The 21,378-nt window shown below is 43.4% G+C and overlaps 1 protein-coding gene across 1 annotated transcript; it reads left to right on the top strand.

The window, feature by feature from the left end:
• The first annotated feature begins 432 nt into the window (after nucleotides 1-432).
• Nucleotides 433-16,332, top strand: LOC124803472 (TRIO and F-actin-binding protein-like). The gene is made up of 3 exons (XM_047264663.1): nucleotides 433-454; nucleotides 3,595-3,825; nucleotides 15,482-16,332. The coding sequence occupies exons 1-3, from the start codon at nucleotides 433-435 to the stop codon at nucleotides 16,330-16,332; spliced, it is 1,104 nt and encodes a 367-aa protein (XP_047120619.1).
• Nucleotides 16,333-21,378: the final 5,046 nt, after the last annotated feature.

The raw sequence follows: 21,378 nt of genomic DNA, 5'->3' as shown, positions 1-21,378 counted from the left end.
GGACTACAGTACTGCATACCCTAAAAGGAGTACCTGTAACTACTATAACCAGTTATATTTGTGACTCAGCAACTCTGTTATATGGTGAGTAGCAACTTTCCTTTCCAGGGCAACTTGGGGACAAGCTACTTAATTTTAGGTGTATGTGCAATGCTGTGCTCTAATATGGAAAGTCACAGTGAACTACTTATCCAATTCTTTGACATGAGCTCTTCTATCCTACTGTGTTTTAATTACTCCATTGAAACTCCACATTTTGTAAGACACAACACAGTCCACCTTTAAGTTTACACTGGAGCAGTAGGTGACTATTTCATTCTTCTTGCAACAAAATTCAATCATAAGAGGCTCATCACTTAGATATACATTTCACATGGCAATCTAGCAAATAGTCAGTTAGCTTGAACATCAATATGAATTCCATAAAAGAACATGTTCGACCTGCTGCTGGGAGGTATGTTGCTGCTCACAGTGTTCATCCTCACACAATAGCCACACTGAGGACAACCTTGGAAGAAAGTGGCACTGTCTCCCACTTTGGAGGTCAGTAAGACAACCCTGCAGTCTTCATATGGGCTAAATCAGTAAATATAAATGAAATTTTGACATCATCATTAAAAATTGAGTCAATGCCAATGACAAATTGGGACAGGCAGTACAAAGTTTTCATGATCTCAGATGAGAATCAGAATGCAGAGGAGAGACAGGAGGCCAAATGGAGGAGCAAAACGACAAACTGGTAGTGTGAGAGATCTGGCAGGAAAACAAGAGCTATACCCTGTCAATGACACTGATTTTATATGATGGTACTTGCTGTCTTTCAATGTCCCACCTCTTCACAAAGTTTGAAAAGGAATTTCAATTTCTTGAGTCTTAGTTAGAGAAACATGACACCATTGAATGAATATATCCAAGCTTAAGAACTTATACAAACTAAAAGCATTTTTGCAGTAAGAATTAATGGTTTGTGGATTTACTAATGTGCTAGTAATTCAAATCATCTTATATTATTCATTAAAGAGACAATACTCACAGTTGAAATCAGTTATATTGCTACAAGTCCAACTATGATGATGAAGTAAGATAGATAAGCATAGATCTGCTTGGTTTTCCTGAAAGTCTGTAAGAGGGGTGGCCCGGAGGCAGATGGCTAACAATCTAATGCCATGCAACTGTCACTTACAGTACAATGCTGATTTATAATAAACTCTTAGTTGTCAGTGCATGTGTCAAGAGGAACTGTTATGTAGAGAATTCAAGGGTGTTCAGCAATACTGTCATTGTTAAAATGCAAAGGACTAATAATTAAATATTTATTGCAAAATGTATTCCAATTTGCTCAATTTTGCCACTACAATGTAATAGAACAAATATCTTATTGCAGTTTATGAACTATTTTAATTTTAAATTATCTAAGTATGTCATTTAGCCAAGTACATCTTTCACATATTTGTCCTTTATTCTTCCCCTAAAAAATGGTTATAGTAGAAGGATTGTAAGCCATAAGTTATGGCAACAAAGGGGCAAGAAGGTTCTGAAAATACAGATCAAAAGATGCCAATGGAATCACTTTATTTGATTTACATCAGCTACATTAACTATTTTTGCCCACATTTCCATGGTTCTGTTATATCAGATTACACAAATCACTTCAGTTTTTCACACTAAGTCATTGACACTTTGAGTTCAATAGTTCCTTATATATGAAGAAACACTGTTTCACTTCTAAAGAACCCAATTGTGCATTTCCTGTCAGCACTCATAAAGGGAGTCCAGCCAAAGCTGCAAAAGGGTTCCACATCTGAAATGTTCGTGAAATTCAATTTGAATTTGTTTTTAGGATCCCCATCAAGTATGTTCTTAACGATTTGATTGTTTTATTTGTTTTATTCTAGGGCACAAGAACAACTAAGGTCATATGTGCCCATGTCACAGTACCTGAAAACTAAGACAAAAAATAAGTTAAAAGTAAGTGCACGTTAAGTCGAATCTACAGAAGAGAGACAGTTAAAACTGAAAAATTCCTTGTGGAGAAAGTTGCATAAAATTTCCCATAGAGACAACAGAGGTCTTGAACTAAATATTAACTGTCATTTGCCATATTGCTACGATAGACGACAGGTAAGACAGGGTCATCCTCCTGTGCAGCTTTCGCTAAAATGGGTAATAACTCAGGCAGCAAACATAAATGAGAACGTAAGTGGTTGAAAAAAGGGAATTCTGTCAGGAAATGGCGAAGTGTCAAAGGCTGATGACAAGCAGCTGGACTTTCCTGGAGCTTGTTCCCATGAAGGGGGGGACCAGTGGTGATGCCCAAGGGTACCACCTGCTGACCGATGGCAACACAGAGATCATCAGACGGTATGGAAGAACTAGCAGGCTGAGGTAGTCTGTTGCCTTGGCAGCAACAAGAGAAGCTGCGTTTCCCATTAGACCAACATGACAAGGTACCGACAAACATCACAGTAGCTCCATAAAGAGTGAGCAAGTGGAAGCTTTCTTCAACCAGTTGCACTAAGGGACGGACCTTGTGCAGCACACAGAGGATCTGAAGGGATAGGAGAGAACTGGAGCAGATGACAATTGAAAAGCCTGTGTTGCCAAATGTAATGCGTGGCTTGATACAGAACAAAGAGCTCTGCTGTAAAAACTTAGCTGTGTTCTGGAAGCTGGTACCGAAATTTGTGAATGCAAATGAGAAAGGCACACGTGACACCACAGTCAGTCTGACGGCCATCAGTGTACGCAAATGTACTATTGCTACGTTCCGTGCGAAGGTTCAGAAATTTATGCAACAGATCAAATCTGGATTACTGTTCTTACAAAGTCTGGGGTGAACACAGACTGCCGCAAGAAGCCGAGGTTGGTAAAGTGGCAGGTAGCATGTATTTAAGCAGATGGAGAAATAGCCAAAAGGGAAGTAACAGAAGAAGGATGCACCTAACACTGTTGGTGAAAAGAATCATCTGTAAAGGATGAGCCAGACAATAGGGGATTTTACTTTATTATATGAGCCTCCAACCAGTAACTTCATTTTTCCATTGCGGCCAAGCCACGGCCGGCAGTGTTAGCTGCCTGTAAATTCTTTCATCCCATCGTCTAGTAACAGGAAGACAGCACCGAGGGAGGGCACCTTGATCACGCGCCTCTCTCATGTGCTTACGAGGCAACGCTCCGGAAAGTTCCATGCCGCCCGCACGGTTTGCTCGGTCCTGACCAATCAGGGCAGAGGAAGCCGCGTGGTGCGTCGAACATTTCCGGTCGCCCGTTGCCGGGCTTGCTCTCTTGTATTCTTGCTCATCCACGAGTCGGATGCACGCCCTGTAGCAGTGAACATCTCCCGCTTCTCCCGGTGCTGCGGCACTTTGGACTTAGTTGTGGCAGACAACAACTTTCGGTAGCTTCGCAAACAATGTTCGCCAAACTGTAAGCTCTGGCTCACCCTCACTTCCCTAGGCCTATGTAGCCCCTTTCATCACGCTTTAGCCAATAAACGGCCTTCTCTAAAAATTACACTTATTCCATAACGCCCACCACCTGCCCATACCCCCATCCTGTACAACTGGTGTCAGAAGTGTGGATACGTTCCCGTAGTGACATCGTCGCTATACAAAATTATTTCCGGCAAGACGCCGTACACTTCGCGCATGGAATGTGCCAACCGGCCGCCAAGTTTGCTCCATGTGGGCCGTGGCTGCTCCACTAAACACGCACAGGGCGCGCGCTGCAGCGAGGCAGCCCACGCTAGTCAGCCACCGCCGCGCTGCCCGCTGCCCGAGTTCGAGGGGCCTGCGCTGCGCGACCGGCCGGCCGCCGTCATCCGCCGCCGCGCCAGCCTCCGCCGCCGCGCCAGCCACCGCCGGCCGCCGCTGTCACCGACGCGCCGGGGCCTGGCGCCATCGCCGACCGGCCGAGCCAGCGCCGTCCGCCGCCAACACATCTGCCGCCGCCCGATGGTCCGGACGCCGCCGGCGCCCGCTGTCGCCCGCCGCAGCCACTGCACCACGCCGTCGCCGCCACCAATGCGTCGCACCGCCTCCATCGCCACGTAAGTCGCCGCGATGCTTTCAGCAATAGCTTCGACGATATTCCGCCGCTGGATTGAGAATCTTTGTGGCCCTCCTTTTTTTGTAACAATCATTACTTTTTTTTGGTCACTAGCGTCCCATACGTTTGTAAACATGCCAATAGGAACACGAGTGACGGAACGGGATACCCCCGCAGACGCACGTGCCTCGCAAGACCCGCTCGAGGCCATAAATGCGCAAATGCGCCAGTTATTCGCACAAAATAAGGAGCTACTCGGACAAAACCGCGTCTTCAAACAGACGCTGGAAGTTAGTGCGCGAACTTCCATACCTGTGGCAAGCTCCACCCCTGTAACAAATGCTCAAACAAAGGTAACTAACAATAATTCTGTCTCTAATGCAAACGCCACAATTTATGCTAACATGGCGACTCTAAGCAATTTTCCTGCGGCTGATTTCATCCCCACGTTTTCTGCGAAGTCCCACGAAAATGTGGCTATGTTCTTACAAAATATTCGTGATGTGGGTCACACGTGTGCCTGGCAGGACGATCTATTGGTCAATGTAGCCAGACTGAAGTTGACAGGGGAAGCTCGAATGTTTATAGAAACGATGGACGAATTGCGTGATACGCACGAATTTGAAGTATTGGCCCGCGGATTGACTTCGTATTATTTCGATACCAGATATTACAGAGATCAATTATCAACCCTTAGGCAGAAGCCTAATGAGGATTTTGATGCCTTTGCAGATCGCTTACGAGCAGTATCTTGTCGTACCTATAAGCTAGGCGAAAATGCCAGTGAAAACAGAATTTTGGGCTCAGAAGCCGAAGCGCGTGCAATTGATGCATTTGTTCGCGGTATTGATCCCCGCATCGGAGGAGAAATCAAAGCTCCCCCACTTCTGTGTTTGAAGCTGATCGTTTGGCAATGTTACGCGAAGAAGTGTTGCGTTTTTGCGCTGCCGCACCACGCCCGCCGGACCCAGTATCAGTCCCAGCAAAAGAAGTATTTTGTCAGCGTTGTGGGAAGCCCAACCATACGGCAATGCGCTGTTGCACGCCGTATTGCACTATTTGCCAGACAGTAGGTCATGCTAATAATGTTTCCCCCAAAAGTCACCATTTTCTTATCAGATGCGCGGTCTCTGCCGCAACGCGGGGTCGAATCAGGGAAACGTTTGGGGGGCAGGTTCCGCCACCCACCCGCGCCCCCGACAAAAATAATACACCCGGTTAGGACCGAAAAATGTAAAGAGGTGGAACACATTAGTATATTTGGCGTACTCGGGAACAAATTAGTTAGAATTTTAGTTGATACTGGTGCTCAAGTTAGTGTATTGTTTGTGGAGAAAAATGATCGAAGGGTGTTAGAGCCACCCCGGTACCATATCAGTGGCCTTGGAGAGGAAGCAATTGTCCCTGCAGGTTCGTGTGTAGTGAATCTGCAAATAGACGAGGGTAAATACAATCAGAGGATGGAAGCAGTAAGGCTAAAGAAGGGTGAATTTGATATCATACTAGGGAATGACTTCCTGCTCCGTTATCAGGGGATAGTGGATTATCGAACACGAACTGTGCAGTTCGGCGAAGCAATTCACCGATTTGTCAGTGAGCACCCCCGTCAGACGTGAGGGAGCTGCGAAAGGCGCCGTTCACAGTCTCCCATAAAACCGCAGATGTGGGCGATAAAAACCACTGACCCTGTGAGGATAAAAGGCGGAAGTGGAAAGATTCTCTGGATAGACGTCAAAAATCAAGAACAGCCTAAGACAGACATTCTGGTTGATCCGCTCACCCAGAATGATGTTTTAGATCGTCAGTCAGTACATATAAAGAGACGTATCTGCCGACCGGAGAGGAGACAGAAGGGTTTTGCGATACCAGTATGTATAGATAATTTTGGTGTAAAATATGTTGTGATACCGAAGGGTACTGTTGTAGCCAATGGACAGTTAATTTTTGAGGAAATAAGAGGAGCTGAGAAGCAGCGAGATAAAGATGAGAAAGGAAGGAGAAGAAAGAAATGTTCAGTTAGAGAAGTGCGATATGTCGCGTCGATGATAAGGAGTCAGTTAGCAGAGAAGTTGGGTCATTTAAACAGTGAGGAGAAAAGGATGTTGCAGCCAGTATTAGAGGAATTTTCATGGTGGTTTGAAGAGAGGCAGTTTCTACCAGCTACGGATTTGGTTCAGCACGAAATTCCGACCGGAGAAGCTCGGCCAATTGCACAAAAACCTTACCGTATACCATATCATTTGCAGTCTGTAGTTGAAGATACGATTCAGCAGCAATTAGCTGCAGGAATCATACAACCCTCCTCGAGTGCGTGGGCGTCTCCCGTGGTCGTTGTGCCAAAGAAATCAGTAAATGGGGAGAAAGCTCATTGCCTATGTGTCGGTATGCGGGCAGTAAATTGGGTAACGACACCAGACACATATCCGTTACCACGCATTGATGAAACATTGGACCGATTGAGCAACTGTAAGTATTTTAGGGGAAAGTGGGGGAAATACACGCACCTACAGAAAAATCGATGTGAACCATTCGTTATGTCATTAAAACCTACGAAAATAAGTACATACCCTACAATGTACATTTCTCCACATATTCCAATCGTCTGTAAATAGTTATAAACAGTACCTTAATTTTGAACATTAAAATTAAAAAAGTGCAAATGCGTGGTATTCCCTACCCCTGAGGGTAATGACATGCAAAGTACTGGGTAATAACACGTAAAACAAACAAACCATAGAAATGTACAATAATTGCTATTTTTATTTGCTTATTAGTTACTACAAATAGTAAACAGTATATTTAAGAACGAAATAAAGTAATTCTACAAACATCTCTTATAATTTTCGTTTTTTACATTTTTATTGGTGTGAAAAGAGTATTTTCTCATACAGCAAAGATCACACTTGTAAACTTTTGGAGTGTTCCAGCCACTACATTATTCATGACTCCATCTGCTACAAGAAATACATCGGTACCATAGTTCTCCACCTTTCCCAGACTCTCCACAAACTAAACACACATCTTCTGAAATCGCCGATGGATCAACATCATTCATTTCATCGACATCACAAATGTTCTGCAAGTCCAGATTTAGGTCATCGTCGCTGCTACTTTCACTTTCTTAGTGGTGTTTCTTCTTATATAATGTCTGTTTCTTCTTTGAGACTTTTTTAAGTTGCATATTTCTGCACTTATCTGCTTTATCCTTAAGATTTCTTTTCTTGTTTCTTTCAGCTTTCTTTTTCATGGCTTCTTTTTGTTTCTTTATTGATAACTCTGTTAGCAGTTTATTCTTCTCTGGAGTTGTTGTAAGGATCACTGACTTTCCCTTAGGCTTTCCCTTGGATTGTTTCGCCTTAGGAAGAACTTGTTTTTGTTTTGGAACAGGAGATATGACAAATACACTTACGTGCTTGACACATGCACTTTTAGTTGATGTTGTTGTGACCTCTTCTAGGCCTACTAGAAGTGGAACATCTTCTGCTGAAGATCCAGGAATCTGTTCTCGATTCCTTTTGGGGATATATGGCTCATTTGTAGATGCAACCACTTCATTTCCATTTGTTGCATTCAGAACCTCTTCATCTTCAAGGACAACATCTCTGAAGATCTCACACTGTTGTAAGTCATCATGCTGAAATTTGTGTGGATTGAAAGGGCAAATCCCACATGCCTTAAACCCTGACTGCTCTTTGTCCATGGTAGCGACCTTAATATATGCCTTATTAAAAAGTTCTGCTAACTCATATGGTGTAATTTTTTGATGCACCTGTGACTTCATATACATGTCACATTCACGATTGAAGGCCGATTTCAAAGAGGAAAAGAATGTAACATCTAGTGGTTGAAGGTTGTGAGAAGTGTGTGGAGGTATGGTTACCATGACAATAGAATGTTTTTTTACAAAATTGAAAAATATCAAGCAAAATGTGGCTGCTGTCATTATCTAAAATCAGCAGCACAGGGTCATCAATAATTGATTTTACATTGTTCTGAAAATGTTGGATCCATTCGAAAAATAATGATTCATTGGACCAGCCATTCACAGAACAACCATATATTGCTCCAACTGGTCCACCTTTACTTAAGAGATTTGACATCCTCTTCCTGGGGCAGATAAACATAAGGGGAATGTAGGTACCAGCAGCACTGAAACAACATATCACAGTCACGTTTTTTCCCCTTTCCCAAGACGTGGCCCCACCTGTTTCTTTAACACCTTTAGGAGCCAAAATTCTGTCGGGCTTTTGTACAGTATTTATGCCCGTTTCATCGACGTTGAATACTCACCCCTCTTTAAATTTATATTTTTCAAAGACAGGTTCTAAATTTTTTAAATATGCATTAACCTCTTCTTCATTAAATGCCTGTATTCTGTTAATGCTAGTTGCTTCAGGTTTTCTCATGCTAATACTTTGGTTTCTGTTTAAAAATAGAGCTAGCCAATCCTTTCCAGCTAACCTAGATGACTTATCAAAATTGTTTGCAATGTTGTTAGTCTCTGCAATCTTTCGCAGCTGGATGCATGGCCATTGTAATAACATCATCCCCAATCTCAATTTCCTGTTCAGTCGAAAATGTTGGGTTTCTTCCAAGTTTTGGACCCTCGGTATTTTTAACATTCATTCTCGTTATCAGTGTAGCTTCATGAATCCTGAAAGCTCTTGATACTTCTCTTATTTTTCATCCAGCTTTCATGGCATCAAGAGCCTTACAAAGTTCCTCTTGTGTCCATTTTGCTTTCTGGGTTTTTCTTTTATAATATCTACCCATCTGAAATTTAAAAAAAAAAACTCGTTAGTATTGAAAATATAATCTGCAAGGGGGAATACCACGCACTTCAGCAGCTGCGTGGCATTACCCCACCGTAAGTTCAATGACTAACCTAAGCATAACTCGGCACCTAACTGAAATAGCGGGACAAATCTACGATTAAATTAAAGGTTTCATCTAGGGTTAGTAGTTGATACGCAATAATTACATTAAAGCAACTTATAGTAGCACTTACCTTGCAAAATACAGCTGACCAAAATTACACAAGACACGCCGAAAATAAACAATACTTCACTGCTCCAACAATGCCACTGGAAAATGGCTGGCGTAAGCTGCATAGTAGTTGTTACTCCTGCCGGCAGGGTGTAGCACGAACTGGGAACAGCTTGCGCCATTCAAACTGCATAAATCAGCCTGCGTGGGATTACCCATATGCGTGTAATTCCCCCACCTTCCCCTACCACCCTTGATTTGCGTTTTGGGTACCATCAAATCCCTGTTGCACCCCAGAACCGCCATAAAACTGCATTTGTTGTACCTACAGGATTGTATGAATTTGTAAGGATGCCATTTGGATTGAGAAACGCCCTGCCACTTTTCAAAGATTTGCAGACTTGCTGCTGCATGGGTTGAAACCTACAACATGCTTGGTGTATTTAGATGACATTATTTTTTATAAAACAATAAAAGAACATGCAGAAAGACTGAGGGATGTTTTGCAAAGGTTAAAAGGAGCTCATTTGGGTGTAAAATTAGAAAAGTGTGCTTTCACCCAGTCACAAGTACAATATTTAGGTCATATAATAAGTGGAGAAGGTATCAAACCGGACCCCCGTTTGACCACCGCAGTAAAGGAATTTCCAACACCGACAGATGTCAAGGAACTACAGTCATTTTTAGGCCTTGCAAACTACTACAGACGTTTTGTGAATAATTATGCTACCCTTGCTGAGCCCCTGACTAATTTATTGAAAAAAGGAGTTAGTTTCATTTGGACCAAAGAATGTGATAAAGCTATGCAACAAATTCAACATGTTTTAACTAGAGCCCCTGTACTAGTGTACCCAGATTTTGAAAAACCATTCATACTGTCAGTGGACGCCTCAGATTATGCTGTAGGAGCCATCCTGTCACAAGAGATAGATGACGAAGAACGACCAATTGGTTATGCGTCTCGACAGCTTAATAAAGCAGAGTCAAATTACAGCACAACTGAGAAGGAACTTCTAGCACTCATGTTTGGTGTAACGTATTTCCGATGTTGTTTGTATGGGAGAAAATTCACTCTCATCACTGATCACGCCGCGTTACACTGGATGTTGAGCTTAAAAGACCCTAGTAGTAGGCTAACTCGTTGGGCTTTGAAATTGAGCGAATTTGAGTATGAGGTGAAACACAAACACAAACAAGTTGCATCAAAACGCCGACGCATTAAGCCGAAAAGTCAGTGAACGTAGCTAATGACGTTTCTATTGAAGAATTAAGGGAAGCACAGCAAAGAGACGTCGAATGTCAGAAATATGTGGCTTTGCCTGAGTTTTCCGTTGCCGATGGAATTTTATATCGAAAGACCCACTTGGGTAAACAGGCAGTAATCCCAAAAGAATTACGTTCCAAGATTATCGTACAAAGTCACGATAGCCTGCAGGCATGTCATAACGACCTTCGTGCCACAAATTGCCGAATAGCCGCCCGTTATTTCTGGGCAGGAAGACGGAAAGACGTGCAAAAGTATATACAAAATTGTCTACCTTGCGTTAAGAGGTCATTGCCACCTAGAACGAAAGTGCCTTTACAGCAGGTACCAGAATCCACTTATCCCTGGGCAGTAGTAGCAGCAGATATTGTCGGTCCTTTCCCTGTGAGCCCCCAAAATAATCGGTATATTCAGTCCCTTATAGATCATTTCTCTAGGTTCTTGATTCTCATTCCTATACCAGATATGTCCGCTGAAACAGTAGCGCATGCTTTTGTCACCCATTTGGTGTTACCATACAGAAGCCCTGAAGCTGTACTCACAGACCAAGGTACGAATTTCATGTCTGCAGTGTTTACCGAAGTTTGTCGGTTATTGCGAATTAAAAAGTGGCGAACGACGCCGTTCCATCCAAAGGCGAACGGTCGCCTGGAGCGAGTCCACCGCACCGTTATGCGCATGCTGTCTTACTATGTTCATAAACATCACTCTGACTGGGACAGGTATGTTCAATACGTCACGTCAGCATATAACAGCCGCGTCCATGAAGCTACAGGGTACTCACCTTATGAAGCAGTATATGGCCGCCCTATTAATTCGCATTTTGAAATTGACAAACTGCCCCCTGGAATTAAATCCAGAGATGTGGAAGGTCTAGCTCGACGTCTGAAAGCCATTTGGAAAAAAGTAAGAGGAACAATGCCCGATCCACCACCCAACAGTTAAAGAGCAGTAATCAAAAAGCAAAATTGCCCGAGTACAAGGTAGGAGACCTAGTTATGTTGAGCAATCCAGTAGTAAAAACGGGACGAACCAAAAAGTTTACATCTACTTATGAAGGACCGTACCGTATCATCCAGCTTACTTCACCAGTAAATGCGGAAATTCAGTTAGTGGAACGCACAGTGATCATTCATTTTGACAGATTGAAACCGTATAAAGGACCCGAGCCACCCCCACCTAACAGTGAAACCGGGGCTAATGTGCCAGTAGTTCCACCCAAAAAAGCAAGAAAGAAGGTAATACAACCGCCTAGACAGCAACGTAGATATGCTCTAAGGTCAAACCCCTATGATTTGCGTTGCAGGGAGTAGGTCTGAAATGGTGTGTAAATAGTTGGAAAAGTCCTGCATGCAGCAAGAGAACCAATTGACGAAAAACACCGTCATTACTATACCTTTAATTAATTCGTGCATGTTAATTATAAGTGGACATAAGAATTGGCAACCATTGGTAACTGGTAATAGAATTTATGATGTCACATGTTAATGGAAGAGATTGAAGTTATGTAATCATTTTGTCCTCTGACATTTAACGTCTCCAGTAATGTTATCGTAGCAGTCGAGAAGTAGAAACACAAATATTCTTAATCATAGAAGTAAGGGGAAAGTTGTACTTGCCAATAGTATACGCTGAATTATGAATCAGTTACTCTTGTATATGATAAATGGATTCACACCTCACCTGTTGCTTTAGGAATAGTGCTCAAACACAGCTATTAATGCTTTACTATAAAAACATGATAGTAATACGCCTTCGTAACTGCCAGTAGATCAATGACTGTATGCTGCCGTCTACCTGTCCTTTGCAATACGCCCTATTACATGGATGTTTTGCTAAATGATCACACAATGATAATAACATGAATAAATACGTCCAAGTTAAACAACAAATACACTCCTGGAAATTGAAATAAGAACACCGTGAATTCATTGTCCCAGGAAGGGGAAACTTTATTGACACATTCCTGGGGTCAGATACATCACATGATCACACTGACAGAACCACAGGCACATAGACACAGGCAACAGAACATGCACAATGTCGGCACTAGTACAGTGTATATCCACCTTTCACAGCAATGCAGGCTGCTATTCTCCCATGGAGACGATCGTAGAGATGCTGGATGTAGTCCTGTGGAACGGCTTGCCATGCCATTTCCACCTGGCGCCTCAGTTGGACCAGCGTTCGTGCTGGACGTGCAGACCGCGTGAGACGACGCTTCATCCAGTCCCAAACATGCTCAATGGGGGACAGATCCGGAGATCTTGCTGGCCAGGGTAGTTGACTTACACCTTCTAGAGCACGTTGGGTGGCACGGGATACATGCGGACGTGCATTGTCCTGTTGGAACAGCAAGTTCCCTTGCCGGTCTAGGAATGGTAGAACGATGGGTTCGATGACGGTTTGGATGTACCGTGCACTATTCAGTGTCCCCTCGACAATCACCAGTGGTGTACGGCCAGTGTAGGAGATCGCTTCCCACACCATGATGCCGGGTGTTGGCCCTGTGTGCCTCGGTCGTATGCAGTCCTGATTGTGGCGCTCACCTGCACGGCACCAAACACACATACGACCATCATTGGCACCAAGGCAGAAGCGACTCTCATCGCTGAAGACGACACGTCTCCATTCGTCCCTCCATTCACGCCTGTCGCGACACCACTGGAGGCGGGCTGCACGATGTTGGGGCGTGAGCGGAAGACGGCCTAACGGTGTGCGGGACCGTAGCCCAGCTTCATGGAGACGGTTGCGAATGGTCCTCGCCGATACCCCAGGAGTAACAGTGTCCCTAATTTGCTGGGAAGTGGCGGTGCGGTCCCCTACGGCACTGCGTAGGATCCTACGGTCTTGGCGTGCATCCGTGCGTCGCTGCCGTCCGGTCCCAGGTCGACGGGCACGTGCACCTTCCGCCGACCACTGGCGACAACATCGATGTACTGTGGAGACCTCACGCCCCACGTGTTGAGCAATTCGGCGGTACGTCCACCCGGCCTCCCGCATGCCCACTATACGCCCTCGCTCAAAGTCCGTCAACTGCACATACGGTTCACGTCCACGCTGTCGCGGCATGCTACCAGTGTTAAAGACTGCGATGGAGCTCCGTATGCCACGGCAAACTGGCTGACACTGACGGCGGCGGTGCACAAATGCTGCGCAGCTAGCGCCATTCGACGGCCAACACCGCGGTTCCTGGTGTGTCCGCTGTGCCGTGCGTGTGATCATTGCTTGTACAGCCCTCTCGCAGTGTCCGGAGCAAGTATGGTGGGTCTGACACACCGGTGTCAATGTGTTCTTTTTTCCATTTCCAGGAGTGTAGGTTACTCTAAAGTAAAAGGAGTCTTCCTCAAGTGCTATTTTATTGTTTTCATGATGCAATGTTGAACCGACAACAAGGTAAGTTTTTTGGTACCACGTATTTCTGTATATAAAATACCACCGAATGAGTCGTGTAAATACCACCGCTGTTGTCTACAGCTGTTCACATGCTCCGAGCCCCGCCCCTCCCTGTCAGCTGGCGACGCGGTCCCCTTCCCTCCCCTTTCCTTCCCTCCCCGCCATACAGCCTGCAGAGAGAGAGCGGTCATTGCAGTTCCCCCTTCCCCACCAACAGCCTCTGTCTTTGGCGCGTGCAGCATCTGCATCTCTCCCCTCGCCCCTCCTCCCACCATCCATTCTCCCTGCACGCCAAGTGCGTCAGCCACGCTACACCTTCGTACATTCGTACGTTGCAGCTTAAACAACGAACCTAAAGTGATAGTTGTAGAAATAAATTCAACAGCTTAATATTGCCCTACAGATTTTATTAGTCTCATCTAAAGATGGAAATCTATTTTTGTTGTCTACCTGAAGTTTCAGTAAGGAACAAAATCGTGAGAGAGAACTTTTCCTGGTGCGCATTGTCTAAACCATCAGGATTAGCAAACGTTGGAATTTCAGATCGATCTCTGGCTATCTTTTATCACCACCACGGTTAATATATGGATCCATATGACGTCAAGAAAGCCGGAATTTGTCGCTATATCTATCCTGTAAACGACCCCTGTGTGGGAAACGCGTTAGCCAAGGAGTTGTGTTTGGAATGCCATCGCACCTGCCAGTTACCTAAATTTTAGAAGAACAGAGTGTTTAAGTAAAAGAATTGGAACGCGATAGTTTTGTGATCTGTAGCGATTGAAGTTATTAGAGTCCCTTAGAAAAGAACATCCTCCATGCAGAACTGTCGTGGACAACATAATTCTGGAAGGAAATTTCGTGACAGTACCGAGAGACTAAACTCCACGCGTAGCAAAAGAACGGACCCATCGTGAACGCCAGTTATGCCGCCGAGCCAGTGGAAACGGACGCAGCCGTAGTGTCAGCTGTGCTGTCAGCAACTTACAATCTCACGAGCGCGACGCGTGTCGCACCTTAGCACCTCAAGCTGCACTGAATCTCAGCACAGGAATACTTCACCATTATATAACGAACCCTTTGAATGACTTTATGCACCTTTTCAATAGTAAGGAACTGACTTTCCTTCCTATACACATTACACTTGACGACTGAACTCTAATTTTATTAAAAACAAAAGCGCCAGCAGGTAAGTCATATTGACGTCTTCAGATATGCAACTAGCTTCGTTGAGCCGCCAATAATGATTATATGGAAGCAGGTAGGTGAGAGAATTAACGAAAGGAACAACAATCATATCCTTGAACGAATAACTGGGTGACTGATGATCACCAATATTTGCAAAAACAAATCAACACAGCAAACAGCATATCACATGTTTAATAATTATTGGTCTGTTCATTGAAGGAGACACAAAACCACTTTTCATCAGAGTCTTGTTAAAGGAAGTATTAACGTGACATTACACTATTCCACAGCATTACACACAACATTGCCATTGCTTAATGACAGTTTTCTTGTAGGTAGAAGTACCAAAGACTATTAGTTGGTATGGAAACACAAACGAGAGCATAAAAGAATACCAAGGGATGCTTACATTCATTTTGCTACAAACTGTAACTGGAGGATAAGAAAGTTTTGTTTGAAGGAAATAATATTTTAAATTTTGCTTTTGTTGCGGTTTTGCCACCGCTTATACCACTATGACGAGTTGCCAATTGCTCGTGCCCAACAGCTCGTGCCCAACAGCTCGTGCCCAACAGCTCGTGCCCAACAGCTCGTGCCCAACAGCTCGTGCCCAACAGCTCGTGCCCAACAGCTCGTGCCCAACAGCTCGTGCCCAACAGCTCGTGCCCAACAGCTCGTGCCCAACAGCTCGTGCCCAACAGCTCGTGCCCAACAGCTCGTGCCCAACAGCTCGTGCCCAACAGCTCGTGCCCAACAGCTCGTGCCCAACAGCTCGTGCCCAACAGCTCGTGCCCAACAGCTCGTGCCCAACAGATCGTGCCCAACAGCTCGTGCCCAACAGCTCGTGCCCAACAGATCGTGCCCAACAGCTCGTGCCCAACAGCTCGTGCCCAACAGCTCGTGCCCAACAGATCGTGCCCAACAGATCGTGCCCAACAGATCGTGCCCAACAGATCGTGCCCAACAGATCGTGCCCAACAGATCGTGCCCAACAGATCGTGCCCAACAGATCGTGCCCAACAGATCGTGCCCAACAGCTCGTGCCCAACAGCTCGTGCCCAACAGCTCGTGCCCAACAGATCGTGCCCAACAGCTCGTGCCCAACAGCTCGTGCCCAACAGCTCGTGCCCAACAGATCGTGCCCAACAGCTCGTGCCCAACAGCTCGTGCCCAACAGCTCGTGCCCAACAGATCGTGCCCAACAGCTCGTGCCCAACAGCTCGTGCCCAACAGCTCGTGCCCAACAGATCGTGCCCAACAGCTCGTGCCCAACAGCTCGTGCCCAACAGCTCGTGCCCAACAGCTCGTGCCCAACAGCTCGTGCCCAACAGCTCGTGCCCAACAGCTCGTGCCCAACAGATCGTGCCCAACAGATCGTGCCCAACAGATCGTGCCCAACAGATCGTGCCCAACAGATCGTGCCCAACAGATCGTGCCCAACAGATCGTGCCTAACTTTCACTTTACAACTGACCCTAAACTTAAGATATTACAAATTTTGATGAGAAAAATCACCATAGTGCAGCAAGACTCAGCCCAATGTCCACTGAAGTGACAGAGAGAGTAGTGAGAGCCCTCAATGTTTTGTCAGTTATGTGAGAGGCAGTTAGGTCACAACAAACAAAATCAGTGATTTAAAAGAAATCTCTGAACATAACTGGGCAACCTGCCATTACTGTTGCATTTTTTCTCTCTTACTGTACATTTCCCTGTCACCTCAAAATCAGCAGTATTAGTATCAGACTTTCGGTGTTCAAAAAACATTTAATATGAAAGAATAGCTGAAGTTAAGGTGAAACAGTTTTGGGGACCGGACAATGATAACTGCAGGTGAGTGAAAACTTAGTTACCAGTTCATGGTTAATTTGTGAAAGAGTAATTTTCCAGTATTTTCTAGTGTAAAAGGTAATGTCCATCTGAGATAAAAGTTTCTAATATGATGAATATTGAACAAAGGACTTCTTTTAGTAGATAGTGCCATTCATGGAGGTATTGCCGAGAGTGTACACAGATTTCATTGATGGAAGTAAGAGTAAATACAGTGAAAAAGCAATTTAAAACAACTGAGTATGGGCAGCATTTGTGGAATATTAGAAACAGTAGTAACTTGGTAATAACATTTTTATGGGTTTCCACTGCTGGATTTGATATCTTCTGAGGTGCAACATTTTCCTGTGGCATTCTATATTAATGAAGGATAGAGAGGAAGAATTATCACAAAACTGGAAAACTTTGCCAGGGTTACTTTCTTCTTACAACAGAAGAAAATAATGATTATTTGAAGAGCTCTGTTGTTGAGGATACTGTTTCAAGTGGTGCCCAAATCAAAGGCTATGGGGCTCACATGCCGACTGAGTAATCATGGTCCATAGAGAGTGGGCAACAGGTTGACTGACACACTGCCCGAGGACAGCTGGAATTGAGATCTTGGAAGAAAACAGTGGTCAAATTTATCATTGAACATCGAGCAGTACAAAATCCTTATATGAGACTTGATCAGATTTGCTTCAGGTAGCAACATGCACAATAAAATTACTGTAATTAATTAATTGACTAATATCAAGTAGGCACAAATATCCTGATATTTAACATGCTCTCTTGATTTATGTTTCCTTAAACAAAAGTTAATTTTTTATGAAACTGGGATACTGTTGGTGGGTGTCTGCTGTGTAGGGAACACCCAGACAGAGAACCCACAAGGACCTATTGTGGTCTCTCTCCTCGGGTCAGCCACAATAGAATAACTTGTCAATGTATGAGCCAGTGTGAGGAGTGTTCTCTCACTGTAAGATAAAATCAAGAGTGAACCCAGTGTGGACATTCCAATCTGCATAAAGTGATAACATATTTTCCACAAAGGTTGATAGTGGTTTTTGCATCCATTCTCAAACTATTAAGGGCAGTAGAAGTTTAGCAATCCCTATCCCAAACCTTCAGAGTTACAAGCTTTCTTTGTTTCTTAAGTCAGTACCAACTATTCTGACACCTATTAATACGCTCTTACCCATTTCCTCAGTAAGTTGGTCAGTGAACTCATTCCTGGTATACTGATGTGCCTCATTCATCATTCGATAACATATTAGCAAAGCCAGCACTTAATTAGTTCCCAAGCAATCATCAGGTTTGTCGAAAGTATTGTTTCTATAATTATTTCTGTTAATTTCATTATTTAAAGAAATAATTTTACCCAACATTTCTACTAGAAGAAACTGCTAAAAAGAAGGAATTTGTCAATAGATTCAGTTAATTGATTGAGTTGGGTTTTAACTGTCATTTTGGTAACTTAAACATCAAACAAAGTATACTTACAGTATCTAGTATTGTGAGGATATATAAAGACCCAGTTTCTGGTCCCGAGACAATCAGACCATGGCCGATTTTTAAACGAGACACTTATATTGGTTAGATCAACAACAATGCATCATCTCAACCATGAAATTAGTGCAACACAAATAGGCATGTGTTAAAATAATGACAGTGTGTGTTCAATAGTGTCACACATACCGTATTATTCTGCATGAACTGTGTGGTTGGGTTTTTACTGCTCATAGTCGTTCAGTGGTAAACTACTGTAGCAGTATGCTGATGTCTGCCTGCAAACTATTAATGAGGATTATCAAAAGTTGACCAATAGCAAACTGGCCATATTAACTGTGTAATATTGGGGGGGGGGGGTTGTGAATAGTGCACTGTGAAACGCAACTGTGCAACTGTCGGCTACATCATTTACAGTAGTCAGTGTTTAACCCCCATCCCCAATTTTTCAGCCAGTATAACAACACAATACTTTGACTCCAAGAACTATGAAAGAAGAAAGAAATGAGGCAAACGTCACAATGGGGTAGTGCTGGCTAATAACTTGAAGGTAGCACAATGAGCCACACCAAGACAGGAACTTCTAATTGTCATTGGTTCCAGTGGCTCCACAGTAAATGTGCTGCATACATTTGGCAGGGACTGTAGTTTGTAGTTACCAGTGTACAGAAACACATACTGAACGCCACTATTAGTTCAGTAGGTGGGTGTGGTATGTAGAAAGGAAATTAATTGATGACATAAATTGTGACTGTTACCAGAAATAATGCACCTGTGCAGGGAGACATTTAGTCTCAGATGAAAAAATAGTTACAAAAATGGAAATAAGCACACAAAAGGAAGACCTATTGTAATCGCTTGGGGCTCCACGCACATGAAAACTGTGAGTGCCCTGAAAGGAAAACAGGAATGATTGTGGGGGTAACCATATGCTACTGACAAAACTCACCATTACTGCTTCTTTTTCTCCTACTTCTTCTTGTTCCCCTCCTCTCTTACCACCAGTCTCTTCTCTGGATGGTTGTTGGGCTCCTGATCATCAGGGAAAAAAAAGATCAATTTTGAGTTACTGTCAAAATTTAGGCACAAATATATGACAAGTAAAAGACAAACTAAGGATGTCTCATCATGGAATAAAATGGCACTAATCGAACAGCACAAAACCCAAGTTGGAATATTAACAATATTCTGAAGAAGATAGATCGCTATCCACCATAAAGATGACTTGTTGAGCTGCAGACAGGCACAATGAAAAGACTTTTTTGTGTCTGCCTGAATGAACATAAGTGTGTGTGTGTGTGTGTGTGTGTGTGTGTGTGTGTGTGTGTGTGTGTGTGTTTTTTGGGGGTGGGACAAACATGGTCCAATCTAAGAGTTACAATGAGGTTGTGGTGCCTGTGTTACTTCTGTGGTGAGGGGGATGGTAGTGTAAGTTACAGTCTCAGTGTCTTGTTGACTGTTTTCCTGTGTGTTGCTGTTCTGTTGTTGCTGCGCGGCCTGTTGTGGTGATTTCATGTTCCCCGCCCTGTGTTTGCGCGCACGTCTATTCCTCCTCTGGGTGGGACAAACATGATCCAATCTAAGAGTCACAACGTACATTTTCTTTGGGATTTTGCATGCCTCAGTGGTAACAGACAGCCGTATTATAGATACAACCACAAAGGAGTATTTGCTCAGAGATTAGACAAAAGTGTGGTTGCTGAAGAGGAGTGCAACACATTTTCGATAGTTCAAGGTGCAACAGTCTGGGCAAGTGACTGTCCTGGCCTTGTGACACCAACTTACATGGTCTTGCAGTGCTTGTACAGTGAACAGCTTCATGCAAGAGGAAACTACAGCCATAATTTGTCCTTAGGCCATGCAACTTTACTGCACAGTAAAACGATGGCATCCTCATGAGTGAAACGTCCCACACATGTAAATAACCCCCCAATGTGGATTTCTAAGTAGGGACTGCTCTGGTGAACGCTGTCAGGAGAAACGCAACTGCTATTCTACATGTTGGAGGATGGTAAATTGTGTCCTTTAATCTGGCAGGGATGCCTGAAAATTTTAAAAAGAAAATATACAGCTTAAAGTTAGAATATAATGGGAATTATTGAAGTTCAGTGGCCAGAGGAACAGGACTTCTGGCCAGATGAATACAGGGCTGGAAATATAAATCGAAGTAATGTAGGAGTAGATGTAATAATGAATAAGAAAACAACAATTCAAGCAAACCACTATGAACAACATAGTTAACAGATTATTGTAGACAAGATACATGAAGCCAAAACCCATTGCTGTAGCCCAAGTTTACAATCCCACTAGCTCTGCAGATGGAGAAATTCAAGAAATGTGTGGTGAAACAAAGAAATTATTTGGACAGATAAGTGATACAGAAATTTAACTGTGATGGTGGATGGAAATACAATAGTAGGAAAAGAAAGAGGAGGAAAAATAGAAGGAAAATGTGGACTAGGAAAAGAAATGAAAGAGGAAGCTGCCTGGTAGATTGTTGCACAGAGCACAATTTAATCATCACTAACACTTTGTTTAAGAATCATGAAAGAAGGTTACAGACACTGAAGAGTTGCAGACCCCAGCAGGTTTCAGACTGATTATATAATTTTGAGAGAGATACTGAATTATGGGTCCGAATTTTAAGATATATGAAGGTGCAAATGCAGACTGACTGCAATACACTGATTATATACTGCAGATTGTAACCGAAGAAATGGCGAAAAGGTAGGAAAATATGGAGATGTATAAAATAAATAAAATAAATAAAAAAATATATTGTTACTTAAATATTAATTATTCTATCTGTATGATGGTGATTGTGATTGCAATTGTAATTAATATTTTGCTTATCTGGAACGTGGACGTTTAATTATTCGTTATCAGACGCTTGACAATGGCTTTTTCGTAAAGGCAACATTACTCGTAGTTGACCGTGAAATAAAACTGAATAATCGGACTTCGTAATTAAATCGTTTCCAAAGACAGCTGCGGTAGGTGCAGACTCATAATCTGAATCTCAATATTACAATAATTTGCCAGCCATGCCAATACACCGTACAGAGGTGATTGTCTACTAAACATAAAAAAGTTACACAGTTAGTTAAATCAGATATATTCAATGAATAAGCCTACAGTTCATAATCCTACTTACTTTTATAAATATAAATTCTTTACAGAATCGAG

The sequence above is a fragment of the Schistocerca piceifrons genome, chromosome 6 (genome assembly GCF_021461385.2).
Source record: "Schistocerca piceifrons isolate TAMUIC-IGC-003096 chromosome 6, iqSchPice1.1, whole genome shotgun sequence".
In the NCBI taxonomy this organism is placed as follows: Eukaryota; Metazoa; Arthropoda; class Insecta; order Orthoptera; family Acrididae; genus Schistocerca; species Schistocerca piceifrons.
This window is presented reverse-complemented; position numbering and strand designations above follow the sequence as displayed.

Bases quoted from the DNA above. Each gene is read 5' to 3' on its own strand.
- LOC124803472 (XM_047264663.1), top strand. From the start codon at position 433: ATGTTCGACCTGCTGCTGGGAG. The intron at 455-3,594 runs GTATGTTGCTGC...ACGTTCCCGTAG, and splicing joins GTTCGACCTGCTGCTGGGAG to TGACATCGTCGCTATACAAA. The intron at 3,826-15,481 runs GCCGCGCCAGCC...CGTGCCCAACAG, and splicing joins GCCGGCCGCCGTCATCCGCC to CTCGTGCCCAACAGCTCGTG.